This window comes from Leptodactylus fuscus, chromosome 1 (assembly GCF_031893055.1).
Source record: "Leptodactylus fuscus isolate aLepFus1 chromosome 1, aLepFus1.hap2, whole genome shotgun sequence".
Taxonomy (NCBI): domain Eukaryota; kingdom Metazoa; phylum Chordata; class Amphibia; order Anura; family Leptodactylidae; genus Leptodactylus; species Leptodactylus fuscus.
In genome coordinates, this window is record NC_134265.1 from 321,635,177 (window position 1) to 321,660,340 (window position 25,164).

At 41.6% G+C, this 25,164-nt stretch overlaps 1 protein-coding gene across 7 annotated transcripts in view; it reads left to right on the forward strand.

The window, feature by feature from the left end:
• PCDH7 (protocadherin 7) overlaps positions 1–25,164 on the forward strand; it is a 739,914-nt gene that overhangs the window by 701,730 nt on the left and 13,020 nt on the right. For 3 of the 7 annotated variants that reach the window (XM_075260135.1, XM_075260111.1, XM_075260120.1), the window contains one exon: positions 21,959–22,090. The exons of the other annotated variants lie outside the window; for them this stretch is intronic. In XM_075260135.1, coding sequence (XP_075116236.1) covers positions 21,959–22,090 — 132 coding nt within the window. The remainder of the gene's footprint in view (positions 1–21,958; positions 22,091–25,164) is intronic. 7 annotated transcript variants of the gene reach the window in all.

Genomic DNA, 25,164 nt, shown 5'->3' on the forward strand with positions numbered 1-25,164 from the left:
GGGAGCCTCTAAAAAACCCAGTTTGGACCAATTCATGGTGGAGGGAGCCTCTAAACAGCCCAGTTTGGGAAAATTCATGGTGGAGGGAGCCTCTAACCAGCAGAGTTGTGGGAAAGCAGGGTGGAGGGAGCCTCTAACCAGCAGAGTTGGTGGAAATCAGGGTGGAGGGAGCCTCTAACCAGCAGAGTTGGGGGAAATCATGTTGGAGGGAGCCTAGTATTAGCAGAATTGTGCAACGCTTATGGTGGATGAGTATGAGGATGCGGAGGAATTGGAGAGGTTGAGTACAGACATGGAGTTTCATGTTGGGGTGCTTTACACAGGTGGGCACAAAAATGAAGGCTCTATCCAGTGGTGGTTCATTTTTATCAAAGTGAGCCGGTCGGCACTCTCAGCTGACAGACGGGTGCGCTTGTCAGTGATGATGCCACCGGCTGCACTGAACAACCTCTCAGATAGGACGCTGGCGGCAGGACAGGACAGCACCTCCAAGGCATATAGGGCAAGTTCAAGCCACAGGTCCAACTTCGACACCCAATACGTGTAGGGCGCAGAGGGGTCGGAGAGGACAGGGCTGTGGTCGGAAAGGTATTCCCGCAACATGCGCCTATACTTCTCACGCCTGGTGACACTAGGACCCTCCGTGGCGGCACTTTGGCGAGGGGGTGCCATCAAGGTGTCCCAGACCTTAGACAGTGTGCCCCTCGTTTGTGTGGACCAGTGAGAACTTGGTTGCCTACTGGAGGAACTGCCCTCCCTGCCGCCAACGTCACATGCTGGAAACATCTCCATCATATTCTGCACCAATTGCCTGTGGCAAGCATTGATGCGATTGGCCCTCCCCTCTACCGGAATAAAAGACGAGATGTTGTTTTTATACCGGGGGTCAAGGATAGCAAAGATCCAGTACTGGTTGTCCTCCATGATTTTGACAATACGCTTGTCGGTTGTAAAGCACCCCAACATGAACTCAGCCATGTCTGCCACAGTGTTAGTTGGCATGACTCCTCTGGCCCCACCGGAAAGTTCAATCTCCATTTCCTCCTCATCCTCCATGTCTACCCATCCGCGCTGCAACAATGGGACGATTCGAAGTTGCCCGGAAGCCTCCTGTATCACCATCACATCATCGGACAACTCTTCTTCCTCCTCCTCCTCCTCCTCCTCCTCCATTAAACGCAGTGAAGCGGACAGATGTGTGGACCTACTCTCCAGCTGTGATGGATCGGATGCTATCCCTAACTCCTCTGTGTGATCTGAGTTATCCCTGATGTCAATCAGGGATTCTCTCAGAACACACAAGAGCGGGATTGTAAGGCTCACCATCGCATCCTCAGAGCTCACCCTCCTTGTGGACTCCTCAAAGACCCGTAGGATGTCACAAAGGTCTCTCATCCATGGCCACTCATGGATGTGAAACTGAGGCAGCTGACTTTGTGGCACCCTAGGGTTTTGTAGCTGGTATTCCATCAAAGGTCTCTGCTGCTCAACCACTCTATTCAACATCTGAAACGTTGAGTTCCAGCGTGTGGGGACGTCGCACAAAAGCCGGTGTTGTGGCACATGCAGGCGTTGCTGGAGAGATTTTAAGCTAGCAGCGGCTACTGTCGACTTGCGAAAGTGGGCGCACATGCGCCGCACTTTCACCAGTAGCTCTGGAACATTGGGGTAGCTCTTTAGGAAACGTTGCACCACTAGGTTGAAGACGTGGGCCAGGCATGGAACATGTTGGAGTCCGGCAAGCTCCAGAGCTGCTACCAGGTTCCGGCCGTTATCACAAACGACCATGCCTGGGCCCAGGTGCAGCGGCTCAAACCATATTGCCGTCTCATCGAGGAGGGCATCCCTCACCTCGGAGGCAGTGTGCTGTCTGTCCCCCAAGCTGATCAGCTTCAGCACAGCCTGCTGACGTCTACCAACGCCAGTGCTGCAACATTTCCAACTCGTAGCTGGGGTCAATCTAACAGCGGAGGAGGAGGCGGTGGCGGAGGAGGAGGCGGTGGCGGAGGAGGAGGCGGTAGAGGAGGAGGAGGAGGGGGGTGTTCTTCTCGTGTCCCTGCCAGGAATGTTAGGCGGGGAGACGAGGTACACCGGGCCAGTTTGGGAAGCAGTCCCAGCCTCAACTACATTCACCCAGTGTGCCGTCAGTGAAATGTAGCGTCCCTGTCCGCATGCACTTGTCCACGCGTCGGTGGTCAAGTGGACCTTTGTGCAAAGCGCGGAACTAAGGGCCCGCCTGATGTTGAGTGACACGTGCTGGTGCAAGGCGGGGACGGCACACCGGGAGAAGTAGTGACGGCTAGGGACGGCATAGCGAGGTGCCGCAGTTGCCATCAGGTCCAGGAAGGCGGGAGTTTCAACAAGCCGGAACGCCAACATCTCCTGGGCCAGCAGTTTAGCGATGTTGGCGTTCAAGGCTTGCGCGTGTGGGTGGTTAGCAGTGTATTTCTGCCGCCGCTCCAATGTCTGAGAGATGGTGGGTTGTTGTAAAGAAACGCCTGATGGTGCCTTTGATGGTGCAGGAGAAGGAGATAAGACAGGACCAGGGGAGGATGAGGTAGAAGTCAACAAAGTGGCGGAGGCAGATGAAGTGGTGTCCTGGCTCGTCCTCTGGAGTGCATCGCCAGCACAGTCAGCAGTGGCAGTGGCAGAGGCAGAGGCAGTGGCAGAGGCAGTGGCAGTGGCGTGAACGGCAGGCGGCCTTTGTTCTGCCGTTGCTGCCTGCCACTGATTCCAGTGCTTGGATTCCAAATGACGGCGCATTGAAGTGGTGGACAGGTTGCTCTTCTCAGAGCCCCTAATCAATTTCGAGAGGCAAATTGTGCAGACAACACTATATCTGTCCTCGGCGCATTCCTTGAAAAAACTCCACACCTTCGAGAAACGTGCCCTCGAGGTGGGAGTTTTTCGGGGCTGGGTACGAACTGGAACATCTTGGGAGATTCCGGGTGTGGCCTGGCTTCGCCTAAGCTGCTGACCTCTGCCTCTGCCTCTAGCTACCCTTTTTGGTGCTGCACCTGCCTCAACATCCACACTACTTTCCCCGCTTGACATCCCCCCTGTCCAGGTCGGGTCAGTGTCCTCATCATCCACCACTTCCTCTTCCAACTCCTGTCTCATCTCCTCCTCCCGCACAATGCGCCGGTCAACTGGATGCCCTGACGGCAACTGCGTCACATCATCGTCGATGAGGGTGGGTTGCTGGTCATCCACCACCAAATCGAACGGAGATGGAGGAGACTCTAGTGTTTGAGCATCTGGACACAGATGCTCCTCTGTTAGGTTCGTGGAATCGTGACGTGGAGAGGCAGGTTGAGGGACAATGAAAGGAGCGGAGAACAGCTCTGGGGAGCAGGGACAGTTTGGGTTATTGTTCTGTAAAGCTTCGGAATTTTGGGAGGAAGGAAGACAAGACTGTTGGGTAATAGGAGGAGAGGAGGCAGAGTCTGACTGGCTGCTGGACAATGTGCTGTAAGCGTTCTCTGACAGCCATTGCAAGACCTGTTCCTGGTTCTCGGGCCTACTAAGGTTTGTACCCTGCAGTTTAGTTAATGTGGCAAGCAACCGTGGCACTGTGGAGTGGCGCAATGCTTGCTGCCCCACAGGAGTAGGCACGGGACGCCCTGTGGCTTCACTGCTACCTTGCTCCCCAGAACCATTCCCCCGACCTCGCCCACGGCCTCGTCCACGTCCCTTTCCGGGAGCCTTGCGCATTTTGAATTCCTAGTTAGAAATTGGCACTGTATACCAGTAGTAAAAATTGTGGGTGCACGTAACCCCAATATATTCTTTGAATTACCAGTCAGAAACTGGCACTATATGGCAGTAGCAAGAAATGAGGGTATTTATAACCCCAATATATTCTTTGAATTCCCAGTCAGACAATGGCACTGTATACCAGTAGTAAAAATTGTGGGTGCACGTAACCCCAATATATTCTTTGAATTCCCAGTCAGAAACTGGCACTATATGGCAGTAGCAAGAAATGAGGGTATTGTATTCCCAATATACTCTTTGAATTCCCAGTCAGACAATGGCACTGTATACCAGTAGTAAAAATTGTGGGTGCACGTAACCCCAATATATTCTTTGAATTCCCAGTCAGAAACTGGCACTATATGGCAGTAGCAAGAAATGAGGGTATTTATAACCCCAATATATTCTTTGAATTCCCAGTCAGACAATGGCACTGTATACCAGTAGTAAAAATTGTGGGTGCACGTAACCCCAATATATTCTTTGAATTACCAGTCAGAAACTGGCACTATATGGCAGTAGCAAGAAATGAGGGTATTTGTATTCCCAATATACTCTTTGAATTCCCAGTCAGACAATGGCACTGTATACCAGTAGTAAAAATTGTGGGTGCACGTAACCCCAATATATTCTTTGAATTACCAGTCAGAAACTGGCACTATATGGCAGTAGCAAGAAATGAGGGTATTTATAACCCCAATATATTCTTTGAATTCCCAGTCAGACAATGGCACTGTATACCAGTAGTAAAAATTGTGGGTGCACGTAACCCCAATATATTCTTTGAATTCCCAGTCAGAAACTGGCACTATATGGCAGTAGCAAGAAATGAGGGTATTTGTATTCCCAATATACTCTTTGAATTCCCAGTCAGACAATGGCACTGTATACCAGTAGTAAAAATTGTGGGTGCACGTAACCCCAATATATTCTTTGAATTCCCAGTCAGAAACTGGCACTATATGGCAGTAGCAAGAAATGAGGGTATTTATAACCCCAATATATTCTTTGAATTCCCAGTCAGACAATGGCACTGTATACCAGTAGTAAAAATTGTGGGTGCACGTAACCCCAATATATTCTTTGAATTACCAGTCAGAAACTGGCACTATATGGCAGTAGCAAGAAATGAGGGTATTTGTATTCCCAATATACTCTTTGAATTCCCAGTCAGACAATGGCACTGTATACCAGTAGTAAAAATTGTGGGTGCACGTAACCCCAATATATTCTTTGAATTACCAGTCAGAAACTGGCACTATATGGCAGTAGCAAGAAATGAGGGTATTTATAACCCCAATATATTCTTTGAATTCCCAGTCAGACAATGGCACTGTATACCAGTAGTAAAAATTGTGGGTGCACGTAACCCCAATATATTCTTTGAATTCCCAGTCAGAAACTGGCACTATATGGCAGTAGCAAGAAATGAGGGTATTTGTATTCCCAATATACTCTTTGAATTCCCAGTCAGACAATGGCACTGTATACCAGTAGTAAAAATTGTGGGTGCACGTAACCCCAATATATTCTTTGAATTCCCAGTCAGAAACTGGCACTATATGGCAGTAGCAAGAAATGAGGGTATTTGTATTCCCAATATACTCTTTGAATTCCCAGTCAGACAATGGCACTGTATACCAGTAGTAAAAATTGTGGGTGCACGTAACCCCAATATATTCTTTGAATTACCAGTCAGAAACTGGCACTATATGGCAGTAGCAAGAAATGAGGGTATTTATAACCCCAATATATTCTTTGAATTCCCAGTCAGACAATGGCACTGTATACCAGTAGTAAAAATTGTGGGTGCACGTAACCCCAATATATTCTTTGAATTCCCAGTCAGAAACTGGCACTATATGGCAGTAGCAAGAAATGAGGGTATTTGTATTCCCAATATACTCTTTGAATTCCCAGTCAGACAATGGCACTGTATACCAGTAGTAAAAATTGTGGGTGCACGTAACCCCAATATATTCTTTGAATTACCAGTCAGAAACTGGCACTATATGGCAGTAGCAAGAAATGAGGGTATTTATAACCCCAATATATTCTTTGAATTCCCAGTCAGACAATGGCACTGTATACCAGTAGTAAAAATTGTGGGTGCACGTAACCCCAATATATTCTTTGAATTCCCAGTCAGACACTGGCACTATATGGCAGTAGCAAGAAATGAGGGTATTTGTATTCCCAATATACTCTTTGAATTCCCAGTCAGACAATGGCACTGTATACCAGTAGTAAAAATTGTGGGTGCACGTAACCCCAATATATTCTTTGAATTACCAGTCAGAAACTGGCACTATATGGCAGTAGCAAGAAATGAGGGTATTTATAACCCCAATATATTCTTTGAATTCCCAGTCAGACAATGGCACTGTATACCAGTAGTAAAAATTGTGGGTGCACGTAACCCCAATATATTCTTTGAATTCCCAGTCAGAAACTGGCACTATATGGCAGTAGCAAGAAATGAGGGTATTTGTATTCCCAATATACTCTTTGAATTCCCAGTCAGACAATGGCACTGTATACCAGTAGTAAAAATTGTGGGTGCACGTAACCCCAATATATTCTTTGAATTCCCAGTCAGAAACTGGCACTATATGGCAGTAGCAAGAAATGAGGGTATTTGTATTCCCAATATACTCTTTGAATTCCCAGTCAGACAATGGCACTGTATACCAGTAGTAAAAATTGTGGGTGCACGTAACCCCAATATATTCTTTGAATTACCAGTCAGAAACTGGCACTATATGGCAGTAGCAAGAAATGAGGGTATTTGTATTCCCAATATACTCTTTGAATTCCCAGTCAGACAATGGCACTGTATACCAGTAGTAAAAATTGTGGGTGCACGTAACCCCAATATATTCTTTGAATTACCAGTCAGAAACTGGCACTATATGGCAGTAGCAAGAAATGAGGGTATTTATAACCCCAATATATTCTTTGAATTCCCAGTCAGACAATGGCACTGTATACCAGTAGTAAAAATTGTGGGTGCACGTAACCCCAATATATTCTTTGAATTCCCAGTCAGAAACTGGCACTATATGGCAGTAGCAAGAAATGAGGGTATTTGTATTCCCAATATACTCTTTGAATTCCCAGTCAGACAATGGCACTGTATACCAGTAGTAAAAATTGTGGGTGCACGTAACCCCAATATATTCTTTGAATTCCCAGTCAGAAACTGGCACTATATGGCAGTAGCAAGAAATGAGGGTATTTGTATTCCCAATATACTCTTTGAATTCCCAGTCAGACAATGGCACTGTATACCAGTAGTAAAAATTGTGGGTGCACGTAACCCCAATATATTCTTTGAATTACCAGTCAGAAACTGGCACTATATGGCAGTAGCAAGAAATGAGGGTATTTGTATTCCCAATATACTCTTTGAATTCCCAGTCAGACAATGGCACTGTATACCAGTAGTAAAAATTGTGGGTGCACGTAACCCCAATATATTCTTTGAATTACCAGTCAGAAACTGGCACTATATGGCAGTAGCAAGAAATGAGGGTATTTATAACCCCAATATATTCTTTGAATTCCCAGTCAGACAATGGCACTGTATACCAGTAGTAAAAATTGTGGGTGCACGTAACCCCAATATATTCTTTGAATTCCCAGTCAGAAACTGGCACTATATGGCAGTAGCAAGAAATGAGGGTATTGTATTCCCAATATACTCTTTGAATTCCCAGTCAGACAATGGCACTGTATACCAGTAGTAAAAATTGTGGGTGCACGTAACCCCAATATATTCTTTGAATTCCCAGTCAGAAACTGGCACTATATGGCAGTAGCAAGAAATGAGGGTATTTATAACCCCAATATATTCTTTGAATTCCCAGTCAGACAATGGCACTGTATACCAGTAGTAAAAATTGTGGGTGCACGTAACCCCAATATATTCTTTGAATTACCAGTCAGAAACTGGCACTATATGGCAGTAGCAAGAAATGAGGGTATTTGTATTCCCAATATACTCTTTGAATTCCCAGTCAGACAATGGCACTGTATACCAGTAGTAAAAATTGTGGGTGCACGTAACCCCAATATATTCTTTGAATTACCAGTCAGAAACTGGCACTATATGGCAGTAGCAAGAAATGAGGGTATTTATAACCCCAATATATTCTTTGAATTCCCAGTCAGACAATGGCACTGTATACCAGTAGTAAAAATTGTGGGTGCACGTAACCCCAATATATTCTTTGAATTCCCAGTCAGAAACTGGCACTATATGGCAGTAGCAAGAAATGAGGGTATTTGTATTCCCAATATACTCTTTGAATTCCCAGTCAGACAATGGCACTGTATACCAGTAGTAAAAATTGTGGGTGCACGTAACCCCAATATATTCTTTGAATTCCCAGTCAGAAACTGGCACTATATGGCAGTAGCAAGAAATGAGGGTATTTATAACCCCAATATATTCTTTGAATTCCCAGTCAGACAATGGCACTGTATACCAGTAGTAAAAATTGTGGGTGCACGTAACCCCAATATATTCTTTGAATTACCAGTCAGAAACTGGCACTATATGGCAGTAGCAAGAAATGAGGGTATTTGTATTCCCAATATACTCTTTGAATTCCCAGTCAGACAATGGCACTGTATACCAGTAGTAAAAATTGTGGGTGCACGTAACCCCAATATATTCTTTGAATTCCCAGTCAGAAACTGGCACTATATGGCAGTAGCAAGAAATGAGGGTATTTGTATTCCCAATATACTCTTTGAATTCCCAGTCAGACAATGGCACTGTATACCAGTAGTAAAAATTGTGGGTGCACGTAACCCCAATATATTCTTTGAATTACCAGTCAGAAACTGGCACTATATGGCAGTAGCAAGAAATGAGGGTATTTATAACCCCAATATATTCTTTGAATTCCCAGTCAGACAATGGCACTGTATACCAGTAGTAAAAATTGTGGGTGCACGTAACCCCAATATATTCTTTGAATTACCAGTCAGAAACTGGCACTATATGGCAGTAGCAAGAAATGAGGGTATTTGTATTCCCAATATACTCTTTGAATTCCCAGTCAGACAATGGCACTGTATACCAGTAGTAAAAATTGTGGGTGCACGTAACCCCAATATATTCTTTGAATTACCAGTCAGAAACTGGCACTATATGGCAGTAGCAAGAAATGAGGGTATTTATAACCCCAATATATTCTTTGAATTCCCAGTCAGACAATGGCACTGTATACCAGTAGTAAAAATTGTGGGTGCACGTAACCCCAATATATTCTTTGAATTCCCAGTCAGACACTGGCACTATATGGCAGTAGCAAGAAATGAGGGTATTTGTATTCCCAATATACTCTTTGAATTCCCAGTCAGACAATGGCACTGTATACCAGTAGTAAAAATTGTGGGTGCACGTAACCCCAATATATTCTTTGAATTACCAGTCAGAAACTGGCACTATATGGCAGTAGCAAGAAATGAGGGTATTTATAACCCCAATATATTCTTTGAATTCCCAGTCAGACAATGGCACTGTATACCAGTAGTAAAAATTGTGGGTGCACGTAACCCCAATATATTCTTTGAATTCCCAGTCAGAAACTGGCACTATATGGCAGTAGCAAGAAATGAGGGTATTTGTATTCCCAATATACTCTTTGAATTCCCAGTCAGACAATGGCACTGTATACCAGTAGTAAAAATTGTGGGTGCACGTAACCCCAATATATTCTTTGAATTACCAGTCAGAAACTGGCACTATATGGCAGTAGCAAGAAATGAGGGTATTTGTATTCCCAATATACTCTTTGAATTCCCAGTCAGACAATGGCACTGTATACCAGTAGTAAAAATTGTGGGTGCACGTAACCCCAATATATTCTTTGAATTACCAGTCAGAAACTGGCACTATATGGCAGTAGCAAGAAATGAGGGTATTTATAACCCCAATATATTCTTTGAATTCCCAGTCAGACAATGGCACTGTATACCAGTAGTAAAAATTGTGGGTGCACGTAACCCCAATATATTCTTTGAATTCCCAGTCAGACACTGGCACTATATGGCAGTAGCAAGAAATGAGGGTATTTGTATTCCCAATATACTCTTTGAATTCCCAGTCAGACAATGGCACTGTATACCAGTAGTAAAAATTGTGGGTGCACGTAACCCCAATATATTCTTTGAATTACCAGTCAGAAACTGGCACTATATGGCAGTAGCAAGAAATGAGGGTATTTGTATTCCCAATATATTCTTTGAATTCCCAGTCAGACAATGGTACTGTATACCAGTAGTAAAAATTGTGGGTGCACGTAACCCCAATATATTCTTTGAATTCCCAGTCAGACACTGGCACTATATGGCAGTAGCAAGAAATGAGGGTATTTGTATTCCCAATATATTCTTTGAATTCCCAGTCAGACAATGGCACTGTATACCAGTAGTAAAAATTGTGGGTGTATATAGCCCCAATTCTATTGCTAGGGGACTTGCAGGGTATTTCTGGGGTGAAGGTGGGGGGGCACACCGTTGGAACGGGTATCGGGGTATATATCGGGTATACGGGAATACACTGACAGTGTATTCCATTCAGGATCCTGGGAAAGCTGGGTTGCGGCGATTGAGCCCGTCAGTGCCACGTTACACTGACAAGCTTCTCCCTGGAATTTAGCTCTTATAAGAGCTGTTGGTTGTCTTCTCCTTCCTATCCTAGCCTGTCCCTGCCTACCCAGAATCTAAGCCCTAGCTAGCTGGACGGAAACCTCCGTCCTCGGTGAATTGCAAGCTCAGAATGACGCGAAGCTGGGCGTCGCTGTTCTTTTAAATTAGAGGTCACATGTTTTCGGCAGCCAATGGGTTTTGCCTACTTTTTTCAACGTCACCGGTGTCGTAGTTCCTGTCCCACCTACCCTGCGCTGTTATTGGAGCAAAAAAGGCGCCAGGGAAGGTGGGAGGGGAATCGAGTAATGGCGCACTTTACCACGCGGTGTTCGATTCGATTCGAACATGCCGAACAGCCTAATATCCGATCGAACATGAGTTCGATAGAACACTGTTCGCTCATCTCTAGTTACTAACCTGTTGGAGTGACCAACTAGTAGGGGGTGGGTGAACTTAAGATATCTAAGATTTTTGTTAGCATGTTGTGATATTGTGTTGAATTGGTTTCAAGATGAAATGGAATTCTTAACCAATTTCTAGATTGGTTAAGTATGGATCCATCCATTCATCATTTCCTCTGGTAGGCTCAAAGTTCCTCAATCCAATACCTATTGACGTCAATAGGTTATATGTACCTAAAAACACAAAAATGTGAAGACTTTTTTATCTTAAAAGTTATATTCACAGTTGGATGAGTATTCAACATAACCAAATACCTCTTCTTCCTTTTCATTTGAACTCATGGCCTGATCTTATCTTCTGCCCTTTTCCAGAAACCTTAGAAACTGTGTAGTAATTTGAACGGTGCTTTGGATAAAATGATCCCTAACTTTACCCATTTTGCCATGTTTTCTTTCCATTGAGATCCACATAGACCACCTGTTTATGCTGAATTTCCAAGAAATTCCTTAACAGGTTTACAATACCTATTGAGGTAGTCAGTGGCAATCCTATGTATTGTAAACATTGACAACATTAGCCTGGACATCCCAACCTTCTGTGTGTGGTATTACACCATCAAATATAACAGATGGTGTCCTGTTTAATATTGATATAGAAGGCTACTGAAGATATGACCAACCAATATTACTTTTACCCTAGAGTACAAAAATATCTGCATTGGCTATAGAAATAGAGTTCACATCCATTTAGATAAACCACTACCGTACTTTCTCCAAAAAGTGCCATAGTCAGCCTATCTCCTAAGTAAAAAGGGACTATGGGTTATACTAAGTTTACATCCCGTAGGCCTTCTACTAGGGCTATTTATCTGGGGTTATACGTTTTAATGGAAAGATAATGGCGGCCAAATCAATAGATCCACAGAGAAAAGGAAGCATAAGAATTAGGTACAAGCAAGTCCACAGAGACACATTTATATGTGACCTTCTGCTCACCGGAAAAGTGCAATTGCAATAAAATCTTTTGAAACAACAAATCTATGTAAATTCCTTCTGAATACCTAGGACATTTTTAATATCCCCATACAGTACAGCTAGCTAGTATTAAAGACGCCTGGAGACTGCTAATGAAATATACCATAGTACTATGCAACTATATAAAATAAAATGATAAAACAATACCTGACAGAGGATAATGAAAGCATTTCTCTGCCAATGGGAAGTATACTTTACAATCTGTAAGAAATAAAGCCAGTGTAATTGTTACAGCAGATTTTCCCCCATAGACGGCGGCTCAGCTGAAATTCTCTGTACAGTTTAAATTAACTGAATTTGTCATGGATTAGTGAATGTGCAAATCAGCAGTCTAGAAAATCATGAAGCTGCCGGGAAACATACAAACAGCATAAAGAGATACAACACTCGAGGAAGGGTTAGTGTTAATAGGAAAGATTCAAATACATCCAACTTGTAAAACATTATCCATCAGAATCCTTTACAGATGAATGCAATAGACCAAATCCGTGAGAGATAGGTATGTCAGAGCCACAGAGTCAAGGCAGGACAGATGAGGCTGGTCAGAATAGTCTATGGCAGAATAGTAAAAGAAAACCAAAAAAGAAGCAGCAAAAATAGTAAATCATAGTTTTTTTTTTTATTAACCTATGAAAAAGATGCAAGGTTTCAGCTCCTCTATGCAAACATTGTCAAGCCTCCTCAATAGAGTAGAATAAATGTTACATTGGTTCCATGAGTAAATAATGGACTACTGATTTTTTACTACATTTTTTTATTACTTTTTGGGTTTCTATTGAGTATGGAACCTTGAATCCATGTCTATGTCAGGTCTACTTTCTTGGACCGGATCCTGATACTCTCCTGGGCTGTATAATACTGAAATTAAAATGAGCCAATTTAGAGATTATCAGAGCTCATGAGTCCAATGTATTTAGAAATTATGAATTCAGTGTATTAAGAGCTCATGAGTCCAATGTATTTAGTGCTCATGAGCCCAGTGTATTTAGAGCTCATGAGTCCAGTGCATTTAGAGCTCATGAGTCCAATGTATTTAGAGCTCATGAGTCCAGTGTATTTAGAGCTCATGAGTCCAGTGCATTTAGAGCTCATGAGTCCAGTGTATTTAGAGCTCATGAGTTCAGTGCATTTAGTGCTCATGAGTCCAGTGCATTTAGAGCTCATGAGTCCAGTGTATTTAGAGCTCATGAGTCCAGTGCATTTAGAGCTCATGAGTCCAGTGTATTTAGAGCTCATGAGTTCGGTGCATTTAGTGCTCATGAGTCCAGTGTATTTAGCGCTCATGAGTCCAGTGTATTTGGAGCTCATGAGTCGAGTGCATTTAGAGCTCATGAGTCCAATGTATTTAGAGCTCATGAGTCCAGTGTATTTAGAGCTCATGAGTTCAGTGCATTTAGAGCTCATGAGTCCAGTGTATTTAGGAGCTAAACTCAATCTCTACCCACTTCTTCTCCTTGACAAGGTCCCTTCAAATTCCTTCTTCTTCTAAAATCTAAGACTGTTCAGTAAAAATTACAACTTGTCTATAACCTTAGGTGGATGGATATTGACTTTAGCTCATGGATACATGAGAATCATGACCTTCCTCCAGGTTTAGCAGGACTCATACAATGCTTAATGTATTAGGCTGCATTCACACTGAGTAACGCTGGCATTTTTTGTGCTTATTTTTGCACATATGTTTGCGCCGCGCTATTTTGTGGTCGTGTTGCACGGCGCAAACGTGGCGTATACGCGGTGTTAACGCGGTGCTATGTGCAAAAATAAGCACAAAAACGCCAGCGTTACTCAGTGTGAATGCAGCCTTATACGGATTATACAATTATTGTAGCATGAATTAGTTGGTACAGCAGCCTCATTGAGTCTAAGGAATCTAATAATGTATGTAATATGTATTGTAAAGTTGGTTGACGGATCCCCTTAAATTTGAAAAAAGAAAATATTCCCGGATTAAAAAAAAAAAAAAAAAGAGATTTTATTTATGGAACTGGTTATTAAAATTTACTACTTAAAATAATGAGAATACTGGTGGATTATGAGAACAGAGATAGAACATATTGAGCAGGTCTGGTTTAACCGTTTAGTAGAAAGCACAAAACTGTCCCTATACAGCTTAAATGTGGCAAGTTACTCTAATAAACAGAGATGGATTAAACATTAAATATAATAGTCTTGTACCTGCTGTAAGGACAGTAATGGCTGAGATTTATTTCACAGCATTTCTTATATAACACCTTTTTCTAAATAGTCCCATTGCAAGCACTAAATCTCATAAAACCATTGAATTTACGGTATGAGGTAGATATTTTTATTCCACATTGTGACAGATGATTCGGAAGACAAACAATATAAAGTAAGAGACTAAGTTAAACCATTTTTCAAGAGTGTCTTGGGTCACAATGTCACAAAATGTTACTGACCTAGGGTGACGTGATTCAGAGATCTCAAGGGGTTACTCCTAGAGTAGCTGCCTTCTCTATAGTAGGCCGACTTCAGAGTCATGAGCTGCCCTGTAAATACATTCTCGCTCCAGGTCCCAGCAGATCCTGTTCTAATACTTTACAGTAAAACACACATGGACTTTTAACAGGATATGCGAGATTATGTATGCTTAGGCCTTTTTCATCCAAGTGTAACAGATTTTCCATCCATTTTCCATCAGCCTGTACATTTTTAGCAACCATTTGTCATCCATTTTTAAATGTCCGTTAACATTGTTTATGTCTGCCATTGAGATGCATATCTGTTTTGACAGCCAGTAAAAAAGGACCGTAGAATCGTATTGCGACCAGCTGACTTTCAAAATTGCCAAAATTGGATCTTAATGACTGGATATGAATATACCCAATGACTTCCATTGTTCTAAAAATGGACATATGACAAATGGTTATAAAGTCCGTCACACACTTGTTTACCACTGCCTTGTGCATTAGGCCTTCAGACTTTGATATACATCTTGCATGTTGCATAAAGACATTAGGATATGCTATTACGTTATGACTTCTGGTGTAGCACTGTATCTCCTTAATTGGGAGCTTAGAAGGGAACACTGTGCTAGACCATTGTCATGGCTTTTTCATTCGGAATAGTAAGGCGCAAGATTTTCACAAAAGTCCATCATTTAATAATATGGGAATATCGCTTCAAGGCTGGGCCTCACGTGGTGTAAATGCCGCAGTGGAAACGCCATGGCAAAAGACACGAATTCCATCCACACATTGCAGAAAAACATGTGTAGCAGAAATGCTGCGACTTCCACAACCATTGCATTTTTGGAAATGTCAGCCATGTCAATTATACCTATGGAAAAGATGGTGGTTTCCCTACAGAATCAGAAAGGCCTTCAGGAAAAACCACCACTGGATATTGCCACTGTTTATCTTGCAGCACTTTTTCACTGCGGCCCGGTATTGGAGCCTTAGTCTATAGAGCACCTGACACTATTACAAACTTCTTTAAGTTAGAGGATTAGTATAATTCCCAAATACTATTGATACACCAAGTGAACATCAAATGTCCGCAGGGGGGTGGTAAGACAGAACATCCTGATTCTATGCAGTTCTACAGTACTGTAGATCACAGGATCCCTTTGAGACATTTAGCATCTTTAAGGCCATGTCTATAGGGTAACTTTTTGTATCACTACTGATTGATTTTTAACTGTTAACTGTTTAATGTTCATTTGGGCTCCAGCTATAGCTCAATAGTTCAAATCAATTATTAGCACTACAAAAAGTTGCAGCATGGCCCTGACTTTAGTAAAATCCATTTTAATAAATATACTAGATGATATTGACCTCAGGGTTGGCCTAGTCCCATAGAATACCAGAGGATCCTCCAGTTTGCCCAGTCTTAGAAACAATAGTGAACCAAAAGGTTCTGTAGAAGTCAGTCCTACATGGAGATAATTTTGGAGTCAGCACCCCCAGGGTCTGTTTTTGTGAAATGACTAACAAATATCCTCTAACACCTTATTGATGATATTTCCTAAATTTTCATAGGTATCGAAATAGATACAATAAAAACGGATGAGCAAATTTTATGTACAGAGAAACATCTCCTGTGGTAGGGCCAAGGAACCTCAGGACAAATTAGGAAGGACTTTCTATGTTTCACACTTTTTGGGGGCTTTTTTTTGGGGGGGTGAGGGCTTTACCCTTTCGTGGGTGTAACTTCAGACTTCATCTAAATATCAAACCATCGTTGTTATTTTATCATTTTTATAGAAGAAGAGAATCCAAATGAAACTTAAAAAAAAGAAACAATAAAATAAAAAAGACATCCATCCACACGTAACCTTAAGCATCCTGCGAGCTAGAATGGATAATGAGATGTACAAAATTACTAATTTAACACATATCGACTTGCAATGCCCAGGGCCGCTTCCTGCCTGTGTATGCTCACTGTATAAGGTTACTTTGACACTTGCTGAATTTCATTCATCCTTCTGCCCAGCCATGCATTTTTCTTTCCTTCCATCCGTCTCGCCCTCCATTTTTTCTGCCGTTTTTTCTTTACAGTAATGTATTTTCCCCAGATGGATCTTACAAATATCACAGCTCATTCTCCCCAGTGTGGCAGAGAATTTGTTTTTAATTGTGTGACAAGGAAGGATGATAGATAAGGAATATTACCTGTCTGCTGCGCGCAGTGTATGGCTTCATATTGCTGCAGTCTCATCATTTTTACAGTGATTATCCTTGAAATGATGTTGACTGAGGAGTGCTGATTAATTATTTTTTCTCAGATTTAGACTGAAGACGTTCTAATTGCACAATGTATTGTTTCAGCCAAGGATTTCGAGATTCATTCAACAGAGACATATTTTACCGAAAAAAAATGTAAACGAACAATTTGACATTGTGACAGATTAATACTTAATCATTAGAACAGCAGAACAATTAGACAGCTTAAATGTGTTCTACATCCTAATGTCTATACCACTTCAGGAATCCATATTAAAACCTTCGTCTTTGAAAGGTCTGTCACTGTTTGACTGATCTAACTAAATCAGCGACTAACCAAGGATTTAACTGGATTACCACTAGGCTGGCAACAATTAAACTTAATTCCAGGAAATTAAAATCTGGGGAATTACTTTATGATTAGAAAGGTCAGTTGTCTCAGAGGGAACAAAAAGTATATTGAGCAATAGAGAATGGTGGGATTTTAACTATTCATTGACTTGAATTTAAAAAAAAAAAAAAAACTAAGTTGTATACTTAATTTTTTGCCATTATTATCATTGTTGATCATATACAGATGTTGAATTTCATCCAATGTATTTTAGATACACTTGGCAAATTTACTAATAAGTTTTAGACTAGTGTTTCCCAACCTTTTCAGACTTGGAAAAAAAATTCCAACACCCCTGCCAAATAATTGTTACAAAAAACATAAAACTTCCTATAGACACAGATATTGTTGTATGACATGCGGTCATCTTCCCAACCAGAGTGTTCCCAGTGTATCTGCAGTGCTCCTATTAACCCCTTCCCGACGGAACAGGAGCACTGCAGATACCTTATATTCAGTAGACCGGGCACTGTCAGACACAGGGATACCTAATGTGTTTGTGTTTCATAGTAATTTTCTACTTTTGTATGTATTCTAGGGAAGGGAGTGATTTACAACTTCTTTTTAAAGCTTCTTTTTTCCCACTATTTTATGGGAGATTCTATACATTGATATTGCAGCTGGTCACAGACCCCCCCCTTCCTATAAAAAAAAATAAAAATTGCTCACTTGAGTATAATCCAAGGGGGGCTTTTTCAGCACAAAAACTCGGCTTATACTCGAGTATATATATATATATATATATATATATATATATATATATATATATATATATATATATATATATATTATATATAAAATGACATTAGACTTTAATGTATTATTTTGATTAAATGAAATAATTATTCAGATTTATGTATAGGGGAACATGAAACCACCTAGTATAGATTATCTATAGTTTACAGTATCCATTACAAAATGAAGAATAGCATGATATAGCTGCATCCATGCTGATATATGGATCTGCATATTTGACTTTATCTCTCCAGGCCTGGATTCATAGTTGGCTGAAAAGAGCATATAAGTAATGTATCATTGTCTCCGTCCACAAATATTAAAATGCCCAATCATTTGGTTCTATAAACTGAAACTGATTTATAGAAGACACAAATATAGGTACCGTATTTTTCGGACTATAAGACGCACCTAGGTTTTAGAGGAGGAAAATAGGGAAAAAAATTTTTGAAGCAAAAACTGGTAAAATATTTAATATATGGGAGTTGTAGTTTTGCAACAGCTGCAAGGCCACATTGACAGGTGACCCTGCAGCTGTACGGGGATGCATAGAGTGTTTTTTTTTTGCGGGGCCAGAAGTACTTTTTAGTTATACCATTTTGGGGAATATCTATTGCTTAGATCACCTTTTATTGAAAAAAAACCCGGTGGTTTATGATATATGATGTTCTACTTTTATATATATATTCTAGGGACAGGAGGTGATTTAGAACTTTTATTTATTTCATATTTTTATTATATATTTTTAAAGCTTTTTTTTTTTTTTTTTTTACCATTTTATTCTGTATTGCCGTATTGCCGTTTATTCTGTATTGCCGTCTATGGGACATTCTGTGTATTAGTATTACGGCTGGTCATAGACCCAGCCGCAATACTAATACAGTCCTATGAAAAAGTTTGGGCACCCCTATTAATCTTAATCATTTTTAGTTCTAAATATTTTGGTGTTTGCAACAGCCATTTCAGTTTGATATATCTAATAACTGATGGACACAGTAATATTTCAGGATTGAAATGAGGTTTATTGTACTAACAGAAAATGCGCAATATGCATTAAACCAAAATTTGACCGGTGCAAAAATATGGGCACCTCAACAGAAAAGTGACATTAATATTTAGTACATCCTCCTTTTGCAAAGATAACAGCCTCTAGTCGCTTCCTGTAGCTTTTAATCAGTTCCTGGATCCTGGATGAAGGTATTTTGGACCATTTCTTTCTACAAAACAATTCAAGTTCAGTTAAGTTTGATGGTCGCCGAACATGGACAGCCCGCTCTCAAATGATCTGAAAACAAAGATTGTTCAACATAGTTGTTCAGGGGAAGGATACAAAACGTTGTCTCAGAGATTTAACCTGTCAGTTTCCACTGTGAGGAACATAGTAAGGAAATGGAAGACCACAGGGACAGTTCTTGTTAAGCCCAGAAGTGGCAGGCCAAGAAAAATATCAGAAAGGCAGAGAAGAAGAATGGTGAGAACAGTCAAGGACAATCCACAGACCACCTCCAAAGAGCTGCAGCATCATCTTGCTGCAGATGGTGTCACTGTGCATCGGTCAACTATACAGCGCACTTTGCACAAATAGAAGCTGTATGGGAGAGTGATGAGAAAGAAGCCGTTTCTGCACGTATGCCACAAATAGAGTTGCCTGAGGTATGAAAAAGCACATTTGGACAAGGCAGCTTCATTTTGGAAACAAAAATTGAGTTGTTTGGTTATAAAAAAAGGCGTTATGCATGGCGTCCAAAAAGAAACAGCATTCCAAGAAAAACACATGCTACCCACTGTAAAATTTGGTGGAGGTTCCATCATGCTTTGGGGCTGTGTGGCCAATGCCGGCATCGGGAATCTTGTTAAAGTTGAGGGTCGCATGGATTCCACTCAGTATCAGCAGATTCTTGAGAATAATGTTCAAGAATCAGTGACGAAGTTGAAGTTACGCCGGGGATGGATATTTCAGCAAGACAATGATCCAAAACACCGCTCCAAATCCTCAGGCATTCATGCAGAGGAACAATTACAATGTTCTGGAATGGCCATCCCAGTCCCCAGACCTGAATATCATTGAACATCTGTGGGATGATTTGAAGTGGGCTGTCCATGTTCGGCGACCATCTAACTTAACTGAACTTGAATTGTTTGTCCAAAATACCTTTATCCAGGATCCAGGAACTGATTAAAAGCTACAGGAAGCGACTAGAGGCTGTTATCTTTGCAAAAGGAGGATGTACTAAATATTAATGTCACTTTTCTGTTGAGGTGCCCATACTTTTGCACCGGTCAAATTTTGGTTTAATGCATATTGCGCATTTTCTGTTAGTACAATAAACCTCATTTCAATCCTGAAATATTACTGTGTCCATCAGTTATTAGATATATCAAACTGAAATGGCTGTTGCAAATACCAAAATATTTAGAACTAAAAATGATTAAGATTAATAGGGGTGCCCAAACTTTTTCATAGGACTGTATATAGCAGTGACAGGCCCGGGAGCCTCATTAGGCTCCCGGCTGTCACCCGAACAGGTCGGCTCCTGCGATATCGCCGCGCAGGAGCCGGCCTGCAACTTCACAGGTACGGGGCCGGTGGGGACCGGCCCCGGGGGAGAAGGGGCCACCGATACTGACCCGGCATCCGCTGTACTAGAGAGGCGGATGCCAGGGAGGGATAGATGCTGGGGCCTGAGACATCGCTGCGCTCCTCTGCCCTGCATGAAGCCAGCGGCGGGGGGACGGAGGAGCGGAATAGCATCGCCCCTGCCGCTGCTGGCTTCATGCAGGGCAGAGGAGCGCAGCGACCTGTGCCGGCGTCTATCCCTTGCCGGGTTCCGCCTCTCTATTACAGCGGATGCCAGGCGCCACATTCGGCCTATAAGATGCACCCTTCTTTTCCCCCCAAATTTGGGGAAAAAAAAGTGCGTCTTATAGTCCGAAAAATACGGTATTTACTGTTTTAAGCCCCAGGTTGGTGAAAATCTGCCTTTTTTGTTGCAAATTTTGCTGTTTTTTGAGCCAAAGTCAGAAGAGAATTCAGCAGAAGGGAGACGTATAAGAACTTCCTATATATATTTCCTATTCTTGTTTGGTTTTTGCTTTTCTGTAACCTGGGGCCTCAAACCTGTCAGTTCTTCGACATGTCTGTTATAGTAAATACTTGTATCCCCCATGACATAAAGATTCTGCAACATCGCCTCTCACAACTCTGTGTTGAGCCATTCCTCTGTTATTTCTCTTAGAGATGTAGTAATACATTGACATCTGGGTGTCACTAGTCCTCTTGGCAATGGGTGCTTACCTAAAGAGTCTGGTGATCAACGCTTATTGGACAATGTCAGTCTATAAGGACTCACCTCCAACTGGTAACATATGGAAACCAATGTATTCATACATTTCTAGGAGGAATGACAGCGGACCTGCACAATACATAGATGTTCCAGGATTGTTATATGATCGGGAATACAACTATTTATAAAAATAGACATGTTAGTAGAGTTGACAGGTCCACTTTAAGGCTTTGGTTAGAAATACAAGTCAGCGCATAGTTCTCTTTATGAGTTGGTATCCTGTACTTAGTGTAACAATAACTGTCAGATACAAAGAAAGATATTTAGATAAAATATAATCAAATATTAAATTTTGCAGGAAGATATTAGCAAAAATAAAGATACAATAATAATTAAAATCTATTGAATATGGACGGTAATTCTAATTCTGACAGTAATTACTTCACTGCATTTCTTATTTTTATAATTGTTGGTTTTCTTTTTTGATGCTGATATCTTATCTCTAATAACCCAATAACCCTCAAACTTCTTTCTTCCCCAAAAAACTATGTGGCATCTTTCTATAGGCTGTGTCTGGTATTTTGCAACTCATATTCAATGGTGCTGAACTCCAATACAAGACGCAACTCATGGACGACTGCCCTGCGTTTTTTCGTGATCCTTCACAACCTTTTTAGGCAAAGGACCCACATAGCTATTTTTTTGTTACCGATTTTATTGTGATTTTTTTGAGCCAAAGCCAAGAATGGCCACAAAAGGAATGGGAAATATATAAGTTCTTATACTTCTACCTCTTGCTCAACCCACCCCTGGCTTTGGCTCAGAAAACCGCAACAACATCTGAAACAAAAAAAGCTGTGTTTCCGTAATGTGGGGACTCAGCCTTAAAGGTAGCATTACAATATGTACAATATGTATTGACTACTAGGTTCATATATCTATAGACATCTCTTTCACTCATCCACCTATCCACAATCAGTGATCGAGCCTCTATTTTTGACTTTCCAGGCTGTGACAATAGACCCCAGATGCCACCCATGGGCTTAAGAGATCATGAAAGCCAGGCCACCAGTAGTGAACCATTTCAAGGAAGACGCTTCTCTCAACGATGGGCAAATACCCTTCCAATCTGTCCCAGAGGTGGGAAATGTAGCATTTGGCTAAAATTAAAGTATCCAAGGGCGACTGCTCCCTAATAAATAACAAAAACATGTGAATGTTTTCCCCGGTACACGCAAATTGCAGGGAAGTAGGGAATTTAATACAAAAAAATGCATTCATTAATTTCTCAATTTCTAAGTCATAGTCAAGTTTAGCTCAATATGTCAAGTCATTATATGGTGCAAGTAATATATTTATTCAGGACCATTTACCCAAGGGACTCCTACGGGTTGTGCTTATAATAGGCAGTCAACATATTGTGGAAAGCTTAGATTCCTTACGAATAAAGTATACAGTTTTCCTCTTTGACATGACCCTGAGCATTTATTACTTTCCATGTGTAGGTGAATCTAGCACGTATGCACAGTCGCTGCACAATAGACATGTTCAGCAGTAGAAATGCCAGAAGGACAGGACCCCTTATATTTTTACACTGCACAGTAATTCTTACATACTGTAATAAATATGTCTTGAGCAATAGCTGAAAAATAACTTTTCCATACTGTAGATTTAGTGAGGAAAATATAATAGCAGAATGTACATAATACCACAATGTGATACTGTAGATTATAACAAGAAGATTCCAGAATAATATGCGTTACATCATCTGAATTTCCATACCTACACTGCTATATAAGAACATACCACTAATAATATTCTTATTGCATCTATTTCTAGGTAGCACAGTAGTTTAGTCTGGTTTGCAGGATATTTTATGTATTATTGTGATCTGTTCTTATTAACATTTTTGCTCTTTATTAGAGATGAGCGAACGGCGTTCGATCGAATTGATATTCAATCGAATATCAGGCCTTTCGAGGTGATCGATTCCAATCGAACACCAGGTGGCAAACTCACTAAAACCTCGATTCCCCTCCCACCTTCCCTGGTGCATTTTTTGCACCAATAACTGTGCAGGGGAGGTGGGACAGGAAATACGACAACGTAGGCAGTGAAAAAAAATCGGAAAAAGGAATTGGCGGCCGGAACCAGATAACCTCCAATTTAGACGAATGGTGAATTTACCATTCGACTAATTTGGGACTGTGAACTATATGAATGTGAGACAGGGACAGATCTACAGGCAGGGTTAGCTCGGGATAACCTTTATTTAGGGGGGAATGTCACTCACCCAGCTCTTTCGAGCTCTATCTTGTCGGGATCCTGTCAGCTTGCGATATGCGCGAGCTCACTTTTTCCCATAGGAAAGTATTGACCAGCGTTGATTGGCCGAATGCCCATACACTGGCCAATCAACGCTGGTCAATGCATTCCTATAGTGAGATATAGCAGCGCCCGTGCGGTTAGCCCGGCTACTCCAGACACCAGAGATGAAAGAGCTCTACACTACACCCAACCATCCCTCCAGCTACTCCTCCTGTACTAACACGACTAGCTCAGCTTGACTATTCCTTAGTACTACTAACACGCTCAGCTCGGCTATTCCTTAGTGTAATAGACCAGCTGAGCGTGTTAGTAGTACTAAGGAATAGCCAAGCTGAGCGTGTTAGTCTGCTGTATATCTGCCAGCTCTCCTACATCTCTTACACACTCAGCTTGCTATTCCTTAGTACTACTAACACGCACAGCTCAGCTATTCCTTACTGTAATAGCCCAGCTGAGCATGTTAGTACTACAACCCCCCCCCCCCCCTCCCCAAACCCCATGCCAGGATTTTTTAAAGAACCTCTGATGTAGGTGTGAATACATAGGGGAGATTTATTAAGCCTGGCGTATTGTTCACCAGTCTTTATAAAGTCCATGATTGGCGCCAATAATGCCTGAAGATTCATGGGACTCTAACCTTTAATAATTCAGGTGCATTACTGAGTGCCAGAATGGAAATCTATGCCAGACACGGACTGGCATAGATGTTCTATATCACTATATTTGTCAGGGTGCGATATCCCTGCCTCGGCAAGCCTTGACCGCTATGGTACTTCCCCCATTTTTGTAAAAAGGTGCAGAAATATGGAAGTAACAAATCTTCTGTGTAAAGATGTGCCCACTACATTCTATCTCCATAGGTAAATAATAACCATATACAGTAATAAATTATAGTTCCATACATATAGTTATCTAATAGTAGTTTTATGTGGTGTCTACATAACACTCCTATACGACTGATATTTATAGTTTGAGCAGTATGGTATAAGATTATCATTCATATTAAAGGGATTTCTTTTAAATAGATGATGGATAAGTAATTTGAAGCATCAATGGTGGCCAACAATCATTGGTCACATGGTCTGATTAAAGCTCAGTCCCATTCAATATCAAGCACAGCCACTATATAAAAGTATAGTAAAAGGCCACAGCGCTAGCCCAAACACTGCATTCTCTTCCAACAGCTGATTGGCTGGGGGTCCTGGTGTCAGACCCTTACCAATCTTTAATTGGTGACCTATCCTAAGGATAGGCGTTTTTAAGCATTAGAAAAAAAATATCATTAAATGCTTATTAAATAGGGAAATCTTTGACTTTCTACCAAAGGTGACCAGATCTTCCACTTCCAGGTCCGTCTCTTTCCTTTTTATGACGTAGGAGAGTGTTTTCCGTGTCACCACCTTATCAGTGTTGTGTATGAAGGGGTTGGCTGATACATTTACAGAGAAGGGGCTGACCTAGGTGTAAGGGTAAGTTCACATGGGTTTTTTTGGTCCAGAACCTGAGGCAGAGGACACCTCAGGTTCCGGATCAAAATATGGGTAGCTGCGACAGGATGCTGGTGCAGTGCACTGGCATCCAGTTGCGCACTCTGCTCCGGATTAGGACCAAATGAATGGACCTAGTTGGGAGGGAGTGTCTTCAGGTGGATGTGGCGAGGCAAATTCATCTGAAAGAATGAGCATGTCGCTTCTTTTTTCCAGGAACCGGATCAAACAGCTCCTGGAAAAAAGAACCGACCGGCTGTGATTGATTTCAATGGGAACAGTCTTTTTGGTCAGGAATTTGAGGCAGATATGGCCTCAAAATCGTGATCAAAATACCCAGTGTAAACTTACCCTTCCATGTAACCATTCAGTCAAGCACTGATGAAGGTAATACTATCC